We start from the raw sequence: 16,362 nt of genomic DNA, 5'->3' as shown, positions 1-16,362 counted from the left end.
CCCCCGGGTGATCTGGTCGCGCAGGCTTGCGGGGGGATGGGGGGTGCCGGCGAGTCGGTCGCGGTGGGGGGGTCCACGGAGCCCAAGGGGCTACCGCGCGGTCGGGGGCGTAAGCGCGGGCATTCTGTGATGCCACATCGAGGGAGGCCGCAAGGGCCCGTGCCTCCGTGAGCGAGTCTCTTTCCAGCAGTCGCTGGCGAATTTGGGATGAGGTCATACCTGCTACGAAAGCACCCCTGATTAGGAGTTCCGTATGTTCGTTAGCCGTCACCGGTGGGCAGTTGCAGCTCCTTCCCAATATTAGCAGCGCGCTGTCGAACTCGTCCAGCGATTCTCTGGGGATTTGCCGTCTCATCGCGAGTTGGTGGCGTGCGTAGACCTGGTTTACAGGCCGAATGTAGATCCCTCTCAGCATGGTGAGCACTGTCGGGAAATCCTCCGCGTCTTTGATGAGCGTGTAGATCTCCGGACTCACCCTGGAATGCAGGACCTGCATTTTCTGGTCTTCTGTAGAACTGCCGGGGCCGTTCGGAGGTATCCCTCAAAGCACACTAGCCAGTGTTTAAACGTGGCCGCTGAGTTTGTTGCTTCATGGGGGCTGATTCGCAGACACTCCGGGGCGATCCGGAGCTCCATAGTCCTTTAAAGTGTGCGTAATAAATTGTAGCACAATCAATCACTCACGAGGCGAGAAGAGATTAAGTCAATCGATGGCTTTATTACGCAGACTTGTTTCCCAGCAGCTCGGTTACAGAATGAGGCTGCTGGAAGAACCCGGGTTCTTATACTCCGCCTTACTGGGTGGAGCCAGCAGGCGGCAGATCCAATCAAGGCCCAGTGTCTGTCCACCAATAGCCTCTCGGCATCACTGGGTACCGTACTACCCCTAATACATACCACCACATTTACGGAGTCCGTATCCTTCCAATCCCACCCTATTCATATATTTGTCTAGATGCCCCTTAAATGCTGCTATCATACCTGCTCCCACCACCTCCCCAGGCAGTGCGTTCCATATATTTACCACCCTCTGTGTAAAAAACTTGTTTCGCACATCTGTTCTAAACTTTTCCCCACGCACTTTAAACCTATGTCCCCATGTACTTGATTCTCCTAACCTAGGAAAGAGCATCTGATTATCCACTCTACCCTTGCCACTCATAATCTTGTAGACCTCTAGCAGGTCGCCTCTCAACCTCCGTCGTTCCAGTGAGAACAGACCGAGTTTATCTAACCTCGCCTCATAGCTAATGCCCTCCATACCAGGCAACATCCTAGTAAACTGCTTCTGTGGCCTCTCCGAAGCATCCACATCCTTCTGGTACTGTGGCGACCAAAATTGTACACAAAGGGCAGTAAATGTTTGGAACTCTCTTCCACAAATGGCAAGCAATGCTAGATCAGTTGTTCATCTTAAATCTGAGATTTATAATTTCTTAACCAAGGTTAGTAAGCGATGTGGAGCAGAGCTGGGTATGGGGCATTATTTCAGAGGTTTGCCATGTTTTCACTGAATGACAGAACGGGCTAAATAGCTTCCCACTGTTCCCATGTCCCCTGACCTTATGAGGGCGAAATTAACTAGGGCCACACTTGCCCACCCAATAAGGTTTCCCCCTATCACTCCTTATCGTACAACTGGTGTAAAAATAATATATAACCAAGTTTACATTTACTCAATACAAATATTGGCACTGTACAATAATGCAGACAACTTGATGGGGGCAATGGATGCATTCAGTGCGAGATATTTAATCTGAAGGATGTTCTGGCCCTGGTATGTTTTTACAGATTTCCGCGGGATTGGTTGGATTTCCTGGAGTCGCTGCTGGCAGCCCATTGTATTCAATGCCGCTCACATGGTGGATTTTCCTTCCGTTTCAGCTTCCCACAGAGCACAAGGAACGGATATGGACACAAATCACAGTTCCCCTCTCTCCATTGCTGGCGCCGAGTCAACAAGATTCTCTTAACCGGCCGGTTGTACCCAAGGGAGCCGGAGGCGAAGATGGGATAATGGCAGCACCGGTTTCACCTCCAGACTTCGGCCGGAGAGAGAAGCAGTTGCGGTGGAGGTAAGTTACCGAACACCGTAGGCGTGGTTTAGACCAGAAACTAGCAGCACTTTCAGGCTCAGTTTTGACTGGCGCGGCGCACATGTCCCCGAGGGAGTTGCTGTTGATTTCTCAAATAATCATTGGTAAAGTCTATGGAAAAGTGCCCTCGGAATAAGCGCTGCGCCTTTCTCTACAAAGCAAGCCTGAAAATCTTTTACCCGTTTGGACAGGACGGGCAATGAAACCCACATCGACATCCCGTCTGCAAGTAGGTATTTTGAACTTTTTTTAAAAACTTAGGAAATCTGGAACTTTCAAATGAAAATTCGTTCACAATTGACCAAATAGTAACCCGTGCATTAAGCACTTTTGTTTAAAAAAAAAACATCCATTATTCTCTTCGCTATTGTAGCCTTTCTACAATTCTGAAACTTTTGGTTTCATGAGAAAGTTTAGTTTTGCCCACTGTCTCCCCTCCCTTTCTTCCCTCCCCAACTGTGTATGAGTAACCCTGTTCAAAGCCAAAAGCAAGCTGCAATTTAGGTCTCCATTTCGATGTTCAGGAAGAGGCCAGCCGGGTTTCATTTGCTGTTTTTCATTCGCCCAGGTCGGGTTCGGTGTGAAGTGAAACCATGAGGTCTTCAACCTCCAGATTGTCAACCTTCTCCTCCAGGGATTCGCTGTGGAGCCGGTAAGTCAGAGAGGCCCCAACCTACCCAAGACAAGTCTCCCGCAAAACACGGTGTATCAGTATTAATGCACTCCCTGCCGCGATACAGGAAGGGTTTTATTGGGGGGGGGGGGGGGGGGCGGGGGGCGAGAGAAGTGGGGTAAATCATCGGGAAAAGTTGTGGGTGGGGTGGGTTGGGGTAGTGGGTGGAGGCGGAAAGTCCAACCTGTTGGGTGGGGGATTTCCTGGTGATAAGTGAAAAGTTGCCAAGAAATGTGTCACTCGCTTCCCCATCCTGGGGATAGTTTGACTTTAAAGACAGATATATATGCAAAGGAGGAATTCTTTCAATTGGCATTGCAAATTGGACTCTGCTTAAAATAAAGATGACACAAATTGTAATGTTACCATTGTGAGATCTGGAATGTTTTTTTAAGCCTCCCCCAACTAGTTATTTGTCTCTGATAACAAGACCTCTCCGGATCTGGATCCTTTGAGAGATGACAGATTCCCTCTAGACCCCCGCCCCCCAACACAAACAAACACACAGCACACACCACTGTCATTCTTCTGGGGAATTTGCTGGTAAACAAACTAGCTTCTGGAAGAAAATATCGCGGGAATCAATCAGGGTGATTTTAAACAATTGTGCTGTTTAACCCCCCCCCACCCCAAAACAGAGAAATTAGACCGGGGCCGTTTTGTGCCGAGGTGGAAAGTGCACAAGGAAAGTCCAGCCTACACCAGGAGAGTGTGGTGTGTGAGCTGCTGTTAACCCTGACTCCACTTCTCAGTTAGCAATCTGATTATTTTTCCTGGGGCCTGGCCTGGGGAGACACATGGCATCGATCTGTGAAAACCTCCCGCATGTTTCGTTGCAAAGATTCCTTCGTCTTGCATTATTTTCAAAAGTAGCTTTTACCGGTTAAACAATATGCTGAGACAAAGAAAAGTGGGGCTTTGAGATGGAGCAGTTTATTCTTTTGTTTAACATTCCGAAGTGTGCACGGTTTAAACGCTAAAGGAAAACACGCGCTGCTGTTTTGGGCATTGGGTCGGACATGCTCTATGGTGGAAAGCTCTCTTTAGAACAAAAATGATGATGTGGCACTAAAAAACATATACTCACCCCTAAATTGCGTACACCCTTGAGAGATTTATCGCTATTGTTCCCTGCTTAAAACCTGAAGGTGGCGCAAAAGCTCCAGTGTGTGTGTGTGTGTGTGAGAGAGAGAAGTACAGACCACAAGGGAATGTGCAGGGCCGCATTTTGTGGTCAGTAATAAATAACGGGTTTACATTTGCACTCATCTAGAGACTTTCTATGCACTCCAAGTTCCTCAGAGCCAACCATTGACAAACCACATGGCTTTCTGGGTCCTTTGTAGGCCAGGCAAGCAGCTGTGTATATCTCCTGAAGCAATCAGATACAGCAGTGTTTTTCAAACTTTCTATCCGGGAACCCATTTTTACCAACTGGCCGACCTTCGCGACCCACGCTGCCCGAACCTCTCGACCCACCATTTTCACTTACCTTTAATGTAACAGGCGAGCCTGCTTGATCCTCACGATCTCACTTACTTTGTCTTTCAATGTTACATTTCTGTATGGGTTGTTCATCAAGAGGTCCTGGAGCTCACACCAGCACTGTTTTGTCCTGCCATGGACTCTCCTGCGAACCTCTCTCTAGCAGATTCAGCTGTGAGATACATGCCTGTTTGTGTCTCTGGTCCTCTCTTCCTTCGTCCAAAAAGATCCATCTTCAGTTCTAAATGCAGTCCTGTTGTTTGCGTGCTGGCAGATACAAACCGGAGGAAGCTCTCCTCAGTAATTTCGCGCCCAGAGTACGTGACGTCAGTGTACCGGGCGAGTGACTTGCTCTCTGCCGGGAAGGCTAATCGGTCTTTTTAAAAATCTGCTATTGGAACAGTGCGCTGATGTACTGAGGTACGCAGTCGAGGCAACATTTGTCCAGTTTTCTGCATCGAGTAGCTCTGCTTGTCAGTGCAGGGAGCGATCTGATTGTCATTTTTAAATGGCGTCCCATTCTCCTGACCCTTCCCCCAATACTACCCCCGAATCCCTCTCGGCCCCAACTCACTGACCAAACCTGTGCAGGGCACCCTGGTCACGATTTCTGTGGCAAAATAAATGCCAGCTTGGCAGTGCCAGGCTGGCAGCATCAAGGTGCGCAGGTGGCACCAGCAGTGCCAGGGTGCCACCCTGCTCAGTGGGCAAACACTTGGGACCTCCAATCCCCTGGGAGACCCTCATGAGTTCCGTTCCGTCTGGTCCCTGTTTGTGGAGACCAGTACTGAACGACGCTTGCTAGAGGTCTCCATGTCGAGAGAGTTTAGATCCCACGCCTTAGTTAGGAATGCATATTAGAGTGAAACGAGCTGTAACCATAATGGGCGTGATTCACATTGCGACGTCTCACGAGGTGGTGTTAGATCTCGCGAAGTGTTATGAGCCGGGCAGAGCCTGGAAGAGAGATCCCCCGGCATCTCCCGGCCATGGCGCGCTGCTTTCTGGGCGCAATGTGACCGGAAGATCTCACGCATTAGCTCTGTTTTCTCTCCCACAGATGCTACCAGACCTGCTGAGTTTTTCCAGCATTCTCTGTTTTGTTTAAGATTCCAACATCCCCAGTAGTTTGCTTATTTCATGTGAACTTTTATTTTGGAATTTTCAGATGGAAAAGAAAACAATTATGATTGAATTATGACAGAATATAAAGTATCATAAACAAGTTTATAATAAATTGACTACTTAAAGAAAATGGAGTTTTTAGAATGATGCTGAAGTTTAACATTCCGCAAGTATAAAATTAGCTTTTCAGGGCCGATAAAGCTGTTTAACAATGATCATGACGTTAGATTGCTGTTAAAAGCCCAGTTACACCTCACTCATCAGCAAGGTAAATTGTTTCAAGAATTTTTACAGCGAGATCATCAGTTTAAAAGGGGAAGTTCCCTACAAGTCATTGATTGCTTAGGGATTGCACTCTGGACAGACCTCAGGAACACACTCTTTGGAGGAGTGTAATATCAACAGCAGTAACCTCAGGATGTCTGAGTTACCCTGCGATTGTGCAGGACTCCTGGAGTTGCTGTCAGGTTCAATGGAGAAGTGAATGCTGATAGCTTTCCCAACATTGCCACTGCAAAATCATGGATCATAGAATTTACAGTGCAGAAGGAGGCCATTCGGCCCTTCGGGTCTGCACTGGCCCTTGGAAAGAGCACCCGACTTAAGCCCACGCCTCCACCCTATCCCCATTTAAAAAATATATAATTTTTATTCAAATTTTCACAAAATATCAAAAACAAAATACAGAAAGAAAAGAACAACCCCCCCCATATACATAAATAATAAATTAACAGCCTTCATCAACACAAAGGCCAATATACACGCCCACTCAAGAAAAACAAACCACACACACTGGTTGCTGCCGCTGCTGACCATCTTCTAACGTTCTGCCAGAAAGTCTAGGAACAGTTGACACCGCCTGAAGAACCCTTGTACCGATCCCCTTAAGGCGAATTTCACCCTCTCCAATTTAATGAACCCCGCCATATCGCTGATCCAGGATTCCACGCTTGGGGGCGTCGCATCCTTCCACTGAAGAAGAATCCTTCGCCGGGCTACCAGGGACGCAAAGGCCAGAATACCGGCCTTTCGCCTCCTGCACTCCCGGCTCTTCTGCCACCCCAAATATTGCGAGCCCCCAGCCCGGCTTGACCCTGGAACCTACCACCCTCGACACCGTCCTCTCTACACCCTTCCAAAAGTCCTCCAGCGCTGGGCAAGCCCAAAACATGTGGGTGTGATTTGCTGGGCTCCCTGAGCACCTAACACACCTGTCCTCGCACCCAAAGAACCGTCTTATCCATGCCCCGGTCATGTGAGCCTTATGCAGCACCTTAAATTGTATGAGGCTGAGCCTCGCGCAAGAGTTCACCCTCCCCAGGGCATCCGCCCACATCCCCTCGCCAATCTCCTCACCCAACTCCTCCTCCCACTTACCCTTTAGCTCCTCCACCGAGGCCTCCTCCTCCTCCTGCATCACCTGATACTTTGCCGAGATCCTTCCCTCTCCAACCCACACCCCTGACAGCACCCTGTCCTGGACTCCCCGTGGCGGCAACAGTGGGAACTCCACCACCTGCCGCCGAACAAACGCCCTTACCTGCATATATCTGAAGGTGTTCCCTGGGGGGAGCCCAAACTTCTCCTCCAGCTCACCCAGGCTCGCGAATTTCCCGTCCACAAACAGGTCCCCCATCCTTCTAATACCTACCCTGTGCCAGCTCAGAAACTCTTCGTCCATCCTTCCCGGGACAAACCAGTGGTTCCCCCGAATCGGGGACCACACCGAGGCCCCCACCTCCCCCTGAGACGTCTCCATTGCCCCAGATTTTGAGGGTAGCCGCCACCACCGGGCTCATGGTGTACCTCGTTGGAGGCAGCGGGAGTGGCACTGTCACCAGCGCCTCCAGGCTCGTCCCCACACAGGACGCCATCTCCAGCCTCTTCCATGCCGCCTCATCCCCCTCCATCACCCACTTGCGCACCATCGCCACGTTGGCGGCCCAATAATACCCACAGAGGTTAGGCAGCGCCAAACCCCCCCCCCCCCCCCCCAACATCCCTGCACCGCTCCAGAAACACCCTTCTCACCCTCGGGATCTTCTGCGCCCACACAAACCCCATAACTCTCCTGTTAACCCGCCTGAAGAAGGCCTTAGGGATCAGGATGGGGAGGCATTGGAACAGGAACAGAAACCTCGGGAACACCGTCATTTTAACTGACTGCACTCTACCTGCCAGGGAGAGTGGCAGCACATCCCACCTCTTAAACTCCTCCTCCATCTGCTCCACCAGCCTCATGAAGTTAAGCTTATGTAGGGCCCCTCCAGCTCCTAGCCACCTGGACCCCCAGGTACCTGAAACTCCTCTCTGCTCTTTTTAGCGGGGGCTCACCAATCCCCCTCTCGTGGTCCCCCGGGTGCACTACGGACAACTCGCTCTTCCCCATATTAAGCTTGTACCCGGAGAAATCTCCAAACTCCCTAAGGATCCTCATCACCTCCGGCTTTCCCCCCCACCGGGTCTGCCACTCCACCCTATCCCCATAACCCAGTAACCCCACCTAACTGTTTTGGACACTAAGGACAATTTAGTGTGGCCAATCCACCTAACCTGCTAATCTTTCGACTGTGGGAGGAAACCGGAGCACCCGGAGGAAACCCACGCACACACGGGGAGAATGTGCCAACTCCACACAGACAGTCACCCGAGGCCGGAATTGGACCCGGGTTCCTGCCGCTGTGAAGCAGCAATGCTAGCCACCGTGCCACCCCAATCTGGGCCATTTGTGTTTTGTGAAAAAGGGAGACTGTTTAGTGATTCCAAAGGTGCTTTTTCCTGTCACCTAGGTCTAAATAGTTTAATATTGATCACAAGAATAATATTTTACGAATAGTAATGTTGTGAAAAAATATGCCAAATGTTCTGGATTATCTGGATATTATTGGATCAAACTTTGTAGTCAAAATTACAGTGAAGCCAATGGTGCTCCATGTTATTTAGGTGCAAATTATACAAATGCGTCACATGAGAAGCAGGTGAATGTTGGTATTCAAACTTTGCTGCCTTCTTTGTGGAAATAGCATCTTGCTATCTGCCTCACCATTGAAATACAATGAGTGATGTGAAACTGTTGTATTTGTGCAGTAAATACAAACTAAACTCACCACAGAAAGTTACGTCTTGTAACATCATGTTTATGTTCGCTACAAACGACATGACAATTGTTAATTACTGCAAATCCACCTCTCTGGCATTGGAAGTCAGCAGTTGGCCTTGAATTTGTGTTGAGGAAGAGAGGAAGTTTTGGGGTAACCTGCAACGCTCTTCTGCCACCTATGTGAAAATAGCACCCCGATGGGTTTCGTGGAGTTGCTGCACTTGCACATACAGTAAACTTACCTCAGAGTGTTAAGCCTAGTAATCATCATTAAGTACTCTTTTAACAACATGTTCATTGGTAATTGCTGCTAATCAACCTCTCTGGCCCAGAAAGTCAACACTATAAGAACGGTGTCCCAGGCCTTCAGGTTTTAATTGTTGTTGGAGATTTTAACCATTGTTCATAAATATTTTCCTTGCACCTGCTCCTCACTTAAAGATTCTGTACTCGTTTTAGGCAAGGCAGCAGTATTGAATGTTGTAGAGGTTAAGCTTTGGGTAAAATTATTAGCTGACTGGCGATTTTCCAAGATATTGTGGTCTCTTTCTAGTGTGATATTTCATCCATCACTCTTATCAGTTATGATTTCCTGGGTCCTAACTACCATGTTATACCAAATCTGTAGCCAATCTTAGCTGTCAGCTGTGGCTCAGCTGATAGCAGTCTTACCTCTGAACCAAAAAGTTTGTAAATTCAAACCCAATTGAGAACTTTAGGCTCACACAGTCCTGGCAGTCTGCTATGTATATGGGTGGCATGGTGGTTAGCAGTGCTGCCTCACAGCATCAGGGATCCCTGGCTTTGATTCAGCCTTGGGTGACTGTGTGGAGTTTGCACGTTCTCCATGTGTCTACGTGGGTTTCCTCCGGGGGTTCCGGTTTCCTCCCACAGTCCAAAGATGTGCAGGTTAGGTAGATTGGTCATGATCAATGCACAGGTTTATGAGGGATAGGGCAGGGGCGTGGGCCTAGATAGATTCCTCTTTCTGAGGGTCAGTGCAGACGCACTGGGCCGAATGGCCTTCTGCACTTTAGGGATTCTATGAAATGCATGTTTTACTTCCTAGTACCATATAACTGGGCATAAGGGATTCAGCAGGTGATACAGTTGTGTTACAAAGGTGCATGAGAGTTTAAGAAACGCCTACTCTTTGTGTTAAGAGATGGCATTTCAAATGGCAACCACCCACACCCATGTCTCTCTTTCACTTTCATCCCTGACATATAAGTTGACACCTGTTTTTAGTAGAATGTTTCAAGGTTTCAAATGTTGACTTACTTACTGACATCTATGGTATATAATTATGTGTATTCCAATTAGGCGAATGCATTATTCCATTATAGTAATATTTATCACACCAAAACATTCAATATTAATGATAATAGAAATATCTACTTTTATGTCGTCCATCTTGGGAGTACTTAACAAGCTTGTTGTTAGAGAGGGCGTCCTGTAGGGGGACTAGCCTACAGGCTATGGTGACAGCCCCATTGCCGTTCTCACCGAGGAACTACACCACAAGCCCGGTGGTGGTGGCTACACTGAAGATTTGGGGACAGTGGAGACGGCATAGGGGAAAGACTGGAGCCTTGGGGGGGTCCCCGATAAGAAACAACCATAGGTTTGCCCCGGGGGCAATGGATGGGGGATATGGAATGTGGCAAAGAGCAGGAATAACGCAACTGAAAGATCTGTTTGTGGATGGGAAGTTTGCGAGTCTGGGAGCGCTGACCGAGAAATATGGGTTGCCCCAAGGGAATGCATTCAGGTATATGCAACTGAGGGCTTTTGCGAGGCAACAGGTGAGGGAATTCCCGCAGCTCCCGACACAAGAGGTGCAGGACAGAGTGATCTCAAAGACATGGGTGGGGGATGGTAAGGTGTCAGATATATATAGAGAAATGAGGGACGAAGGGGAGACTATGGTAGATGAACTAAAAGGGAAATGGGAAGAAGAGCTGGGGGAGGAGATCGAGGAGGGGCTGTGGGCAGATGCCCTAAGCAGGGTAAACTCGTCGTCCTCGTGTGCCAGGCTAAGCCTGATTCAGTTTAAGGTATTACACAGGGCACATATGACTGGAGCACGGCTCAGTAAACTTTTTGGGGTGGAGGATAGGTGTGCGAGGTGCTCGAGAAGCCCAGCGAATCATACCCATATGTTTTGGTCATGTCCGGCACTACAGGGGTTTTGGATGGGGGTGACAAAGGTGCTTTCAAAAGTAGTGGGGGTCCGGGTCGAACCAAGCTGGGGGTTGGCTATATTTGGGGTTGCACAAGAGCCGGGAGTGCAGGAGGCGAGAGAGGCCGATGTTTTGGCCTTTGCGTCCCTAGTAGCCCGGCGCAGGATATTGTTAATGTGGAAAGAAGCCAAGCCCCCGGGGGTGGAGACCTGGATAAATGACATGGCAGGATTTATAAAGCTAGAGCGGATTAAGTTCGTTCTAAGGGGGTCGGCTCAAGGGTTCACCAGGCGGTGGCAACCGTTCGTCGAATACCTCGCAGAAAGATAGATGGAATGGAAAAAAGAAGGCAGCAGCAGCAGCCCAGGATGGGGGGGGGGGGGGGGGGGGGGAGGGAGGGGGGGGGGGGGGGAGGAGGAACCAGAAGGACTCTCAGGGTTGTTAATATATACTGTATAATATGTATAGGTCGTTGCGACAGATAATTATATATTGGACTGTTAAATTATATTTTTGGAGAGTGTTACTTGTGATAAGGCAGTTGCCAATTAGGGTTAGTTTTCATTTTTGTTATTTATTATTTATTCATTTTTTGTTTATAAAATAGGTCATTGTTATTTGTGTTGTTATAATATTGTGTAAAGGATGCACAATCTACTGTGTTGGTTGACCAAAAATTTTCAATAAAATATTTATTTAAAAAAAAACAAGCTTGTTGTCAGTGAAACACTATAAGAAAGTTCAGAAAAAACCTCAAACACGAAGATGAAGGACAGTAACAAACAATTTACAAACTTTGTTGACGTCTTAGGGAAATTTCTCCAATGGTGAAGAAAATATTAACAAGTACATTTTTATACAGTCAAAGGAATATAGCATGCTACAGTAAGAACCCACTGATGTTTCATCAGATATTTTTAGTTAAAATTTCCTTCACCCAAACGTTTCCGCAGAAACACTTTGCAGAATGCGTGGGTTGTGCAATTGTTCACAACTTCTTAACACTGGTTGCTTATTTTATGAAACCTGCTGTTGGTGTGACCTGACGTTTTCTAGTGAGCATAGTTTCAGTTTAATTGTTCTACTGTATGAAGGACATTCTGACTTCATGGAATTCTTCAATCCAGTGAGAATCGAGGGTAGAGACAAGATCAATATTAATCCTTTTGTGCTATTTCTTTATGTCCTTCCTGGCTGTATTTGAACTGCATTTATTGGGATTGCATTGCCTGCCCCCACCCATGCCTCAGCCCATTTTGCTCATGAGAACCCCATTATGCCTTTGTTACCTTCAGACTTGACGGTTTTCATACATGCTTGGCTAGCCTCCCACATTCTATCCTTCATAAACTTGAGCTCATCCAAAACTCTGTTGCCCGTGTCCTTACTCTCACTGAGTCCCGCTCAGCAATCACCCCTGTGCATGCTGACCTACTTTGGTTCCTGCTTTAGCAATTCTTTGATTTTGAAATCTCATCCTTGTCTCCAATTCCCTCCATGGACCTCACTCTTCCATATTTCTGGAATCTCCTCCAGCCATAAAGCGCTCTGAGATTTTTGCACCCAACCCAGTTCTGACCCCGCCCTCGATTTTCGTTGCTCCTCCAATATTGATCATGCCTTCAGCTGCCAAGGCCTTAAACTGTGAAATTTCCACTCCACACCCCATCTCCTCTCTATCCTTCTTTTTTTTCCTTTAAGACACACCCCTTAAAACCTACCACTTAAACCATCTGCTCTAAAAACCACAATGTGGTTCAATGTCAAATTTTATTTTATAATGCTCCTACGAAGCAGCTTGGGAAGTTTATTACATTACAAAAATGTAGTTAGATACTGTAATAATCCAGGAGACACAAAGAAGAAGGCTAAACAGGTTTATTTTATTTACTTATTTTTTAAATTTAGAGTACCCAATTCATTTTTTCCAATTAAGGGGCAATTTAGCGTGGCCAATCCATCTACCCTGCACATCTTTGGGTTGTGGGAGCGAAACCCACACAGACTCGGTGAGAATGTGCAAACTCCACACGGACAGTGACCTGGGGCCAAGATCGAACCTGGGTCCTCGGCGTCGTGAGGCAACAGTGCTAACCACTGTGCTGCCCTTAAACAGGTTTCTTTTAACTCAAAAGATAAAGCTGCTGTTGGGGCGTATAACACTAATGTCCCAGCCAGGGATTGACCACATTTGCATACAAAGCTGTGGGAAAATATAATCATAACTTTATATTCACCTTTTACCGAGGTGGTCAATTCGCAAAATTGTTAATAACAAGAACATAGGGGAGATGGCAGCACAGTGGTAATGTACTAATGAGTCCCAGGTGGGCGGGCCTCCACCCGCTACCATGGGAACACGTACTCTATGAGCCCCATGGAGAGATCGAGAAGTGATCCCCTGTGGTCCTCGTGAGGATTACCACAGATACAAAGCAAAAATGTTTGTGTGTGAGAAAGGAAGGATAAATGTAATGGAAATAGACAAACATAAAAAGCTGTGAGGGGATAAAATAGAGATCCAGAGAGAAATCATGCAACTAAAATATATTTTTCTGTTTAATTTATTCTTTCACGGCCAGCATTTGGTGCCCATCCTAATTGCCTTTGAACTGAGTGGCTTGCTGCACCATTTCAAAGAGCTGTTACGAGTCAGATTGCTGTGGTTCTGGAGTTACATGTAGGCCAGACCAGGTAAGGGTGGCAGATTTCCTTCCCTAAAGGGTATTAGGGATCCAGATAGGTTTTTACACCAATCAGCAATAGTTTCATGGTCACCATTACTGAGTCTAGCTTCTCAATTCCAGATTATTAACTGAATTCAAATTCCACCACCTACCATGGTGGGATTTGAACCCATGCTGCAGAATATTAGCCCAGGCCTGTGGATTACCAGTCCAGTGACATTACCACTGTGCTGCCATCTCCCCTATGTTCTTGTTATTAACAATTTTGCGAATTGACCACCTCGGTAAAAGGTGAATATAAAGTTATGATTATATTTTCCCACAGCTTTGTATGCAAATATGGTCAATTTTCAATGGTGGTGGAATGATTCGGCGAGTTTTAATTCCTTCTAAATCCTTTACATACAGTCCTAGAATATAACTAGAAATTATATGTTGTTTTTACATTTATAATGTTAAAATGATGCGAAATTTGGAACTGAATTTTGGTAAACAAACACGGCTTCTCTGTTCACGAAACAATCTATTTGATTTAACAAAATATTGACTGCCTTCCCCTCGAGTTATTCTTACCAGGCCTTCCCCTTCAGGTAGTTCCCTTCACTTGTAATGATGAAGTGGTCAGTGAATGGCTTCTCACCAGCTTTCAGTAATACACCATTATTAGCTGAGAGGATGCGAATTTGCAAAAGCAGAAACTATCGAATCTAAATAAAGCTGCTGAACACAGTGCTTGGGGAGAGATCATTGCATCCGAGCACAAACACTGTTGATTATCGGCTCCAGAACCACTACAACATTTTGTTGCTCCCTTTCCTGTGGCACAACTTTAAAAAAATGATTTGCGGCATGTGGGCATTGCTGGTTATGCCAGCATTTATTGCCCATTCCTAGCTGCCCTTCAGAAAGTGTTGGCAAGCTGCCTACTTGAGCCGCTGCAGTCCCTGAGGTGTAGGTACACCCACAGTGCTGTCAAGGAGGAAATTCCAGGATTTTGACCCAGTGACAGTGAAGGAACGGTGATATAGTTCCAAGTCGGGGCGGTGAGTGACTTGTAGGGGGGTTCCCAGGTAGCTGCTGCTCGTGTCCTTCGAGATGGTAGTGGTCGTGGGTTTTGGAAGGTGCTGCCTAAGGAACCTTGCCAAGTTCCTGCAGTGCATCTTGTAGATGGCACATATGGCTGCCACTGTTCATCGGTGGTGGAAGGATGAAATGTATGTGGAAGGAGGAGCAATCAAGCAGGGCTACTTTGTCCGTCGAGCTTCTTGAATGTTGTTGGATCTGCACTTGTGCAGGCAAGTAGAGAGTATTCCATCACACTCCCAACCTGTGCCCTGTAGATGGTGGACAGGTTTTGGGGGGGTCAGGAGGTGAGTTACTCACTGTAGGATTGCTAGCCTTCGACCTTTTCTGGTAGCCACAGTATTAATATGGCTAGTCCAGTTCAGTTTCTGATCAATAGTAAATCCCAGGATGTTTATAGTGAGGGATTCAGCGATGATAATGCCATTGAATGTCAAGGGGCAATGGTTTGGTTTGATTCTCTCTTGTAGGAGATGGTCATTGCCTGGCACTTGTGTGGCGCAAATGTAATTTGTCACTTGTCAGCCCAAGCCTGGGTATTGTCCAGGTCTTGCTGCATTTAGACATGGACTGCTTCATTACCTGAGGAGTCATGAATGGTGCTGAACATTGTGCAGTCATCCGCAAACATCCCCATTTCTTTTCAAAAAAATATTTTTATTGGAACTTTTGTACTTGATATCAAAACTTTGCAGAACAATATAGAAACAATAATAATAACGAAATCAATAACAACACCAACATAAATATCACAAGCTGCCACCGCATCTGTGACAGTCATCCTAGTTCTATCATTTCCCCACATTATTTACATTAGTGCGTTCTGATTGGGATTTTTAACGTTTAGTAATCGGAATTATACACAACTTTACATAAGTATTTACAATTACTGCCAGAACTCTTTATATCGTTTATTTTTTAAAAAACTATTTTTTAATTCTCCTTTTTCACATTTTCTCCCAAATTTACACCCAACAATAAACAATAATCAGTAATGCCGGAGTGTGGCAACTAGGGGATTTTCACAGTAACTTCATTACAGTGTCAAATGTAAGCCTACCTGTGACACTAATAAAGATTATTATTATAACATCTCTCCTCGGACTCACTTATTGAGAATTTTATTTTTGTTAGTTGCAGGAACTCAGCCAGGCCTGAGAACCATTCTGAGGCCCTGGATGGTGCTGCCAACTTCTAGCCTAGCAGAAATCTCCTGGTGATCAGTGAGGTGAAGGCCAGGGTGTCCACCCCCTTCCCTGTCCAGAGCTCTGGATGCTCTGACACCTTGAAGTCTGCCAGATCAGAAGGGTGAGCAGATTTGGGCTGGCTTCGTAGGGGGCGGGGGGGGGGGGGGAATTGGTGGGCGTTGGGAGTGGGCTTAGCTCAGGGACCGCAGCTCAGCCACTCTGGTGTCCCACCCCCCACTCTCCCCTCCACCATCCCCACCTCCGCCACCCCAGGGACCGTGTGATGGAATGGGCAGCTCGCATGCAGGGATCACTCGGGGCTCAGTGGAAAGTGCTACGGTGGGCAGGAGTCAGACATTGTCAAATAATGCAGAGCACCAGAGCTCATCGCAGAGCAGGTGGTCCTCATCTTCCATCCCATTGATCAGACCCGCTGTTACTTCCAACCCCCATAGTGCGGCAGGTAGGTATTATGGAAGGGGTTAGAGGCGGGGGGTGGACGGCTCGGGGAAAGGGATGGAGGGGATGGGGGTGGGTGGGGGGGATGAGGTGTCCGTGCCCCGGCCGACCACCACTGACAGCCCACGGTCGCGCCTCTCGTGTCCTACCTTGTCTCTCTCTCCCTCATCAGCCACGGTGCCAATTTCATGATTTTTAAAAGCACAAGCGAACCTTGCCGTCGGGAATTCGCCCCAGTGGAGGCGGAGAATAGCGGAGGCCCCAGGGAATTCTGGGTCGGCCTA

The 16,362-nt window shown here is 47.4% G+C and overlaps 1 protein-coding gene across 3 annotated transcripts in view; it reads left to right on the top strand.

Moving 5' to 3' along the window:
• Positions 1-1,869: 1,869 nt before the first annotated feature.
• The window catches only part of LOC140385184 (arf-GAP with SH3 domain, ANK repeat and PH domain-containing protein 1-like), a 414,311-nt gene continuing 399,818 nt past the window's right edge, over positions 1,870-16,362 (top strand). For 2 of the 3 annotated variants that reach the window (XM_072467067.1, XM_072467065.1), the window contains exons 1-2: positions 1,870-2,075; positions 2,665-2,748. In XM_072467067.1, the coding sequence (XP_072323168.1) occupies positions 2,690-2,748 (59 nt within the window). In that variant the 5' untranslated portion in view covers positions 1,870-2,075; positions 2,665-2,689. Of the gene's footprint in view, positions 2,076-2,168; positions 2,326-2,664; positions 2,749-16,362 lie in introns of those variants that run through there. The other variant, XM_072467066.1, reaches the window with a different exon arrangement.

The sequence above is a fragment of the Scyliorhinus torazame genome, chromosome 11, assembly GCF_047496885.1.
Source record: "Scyliorhinus torazame isolate Kashiwa2021f chromosome 11, sScyTor2.1, whole genome shotgun sequence".
NCBI classification, from domain to species: domain Eukaryota; kingdom Metazoa; phylum Chordata; class Chondrichthyes; order Carcharhiniformes; family Scyliorhinidae; genus Scyliorhinus; species Scyliorhinus torazame.
The sequence above is the reverse complement of the archived record's forward strand: the minus strand, read 5'-3'. Positions and strand labels throughout refer to the sequence as shown.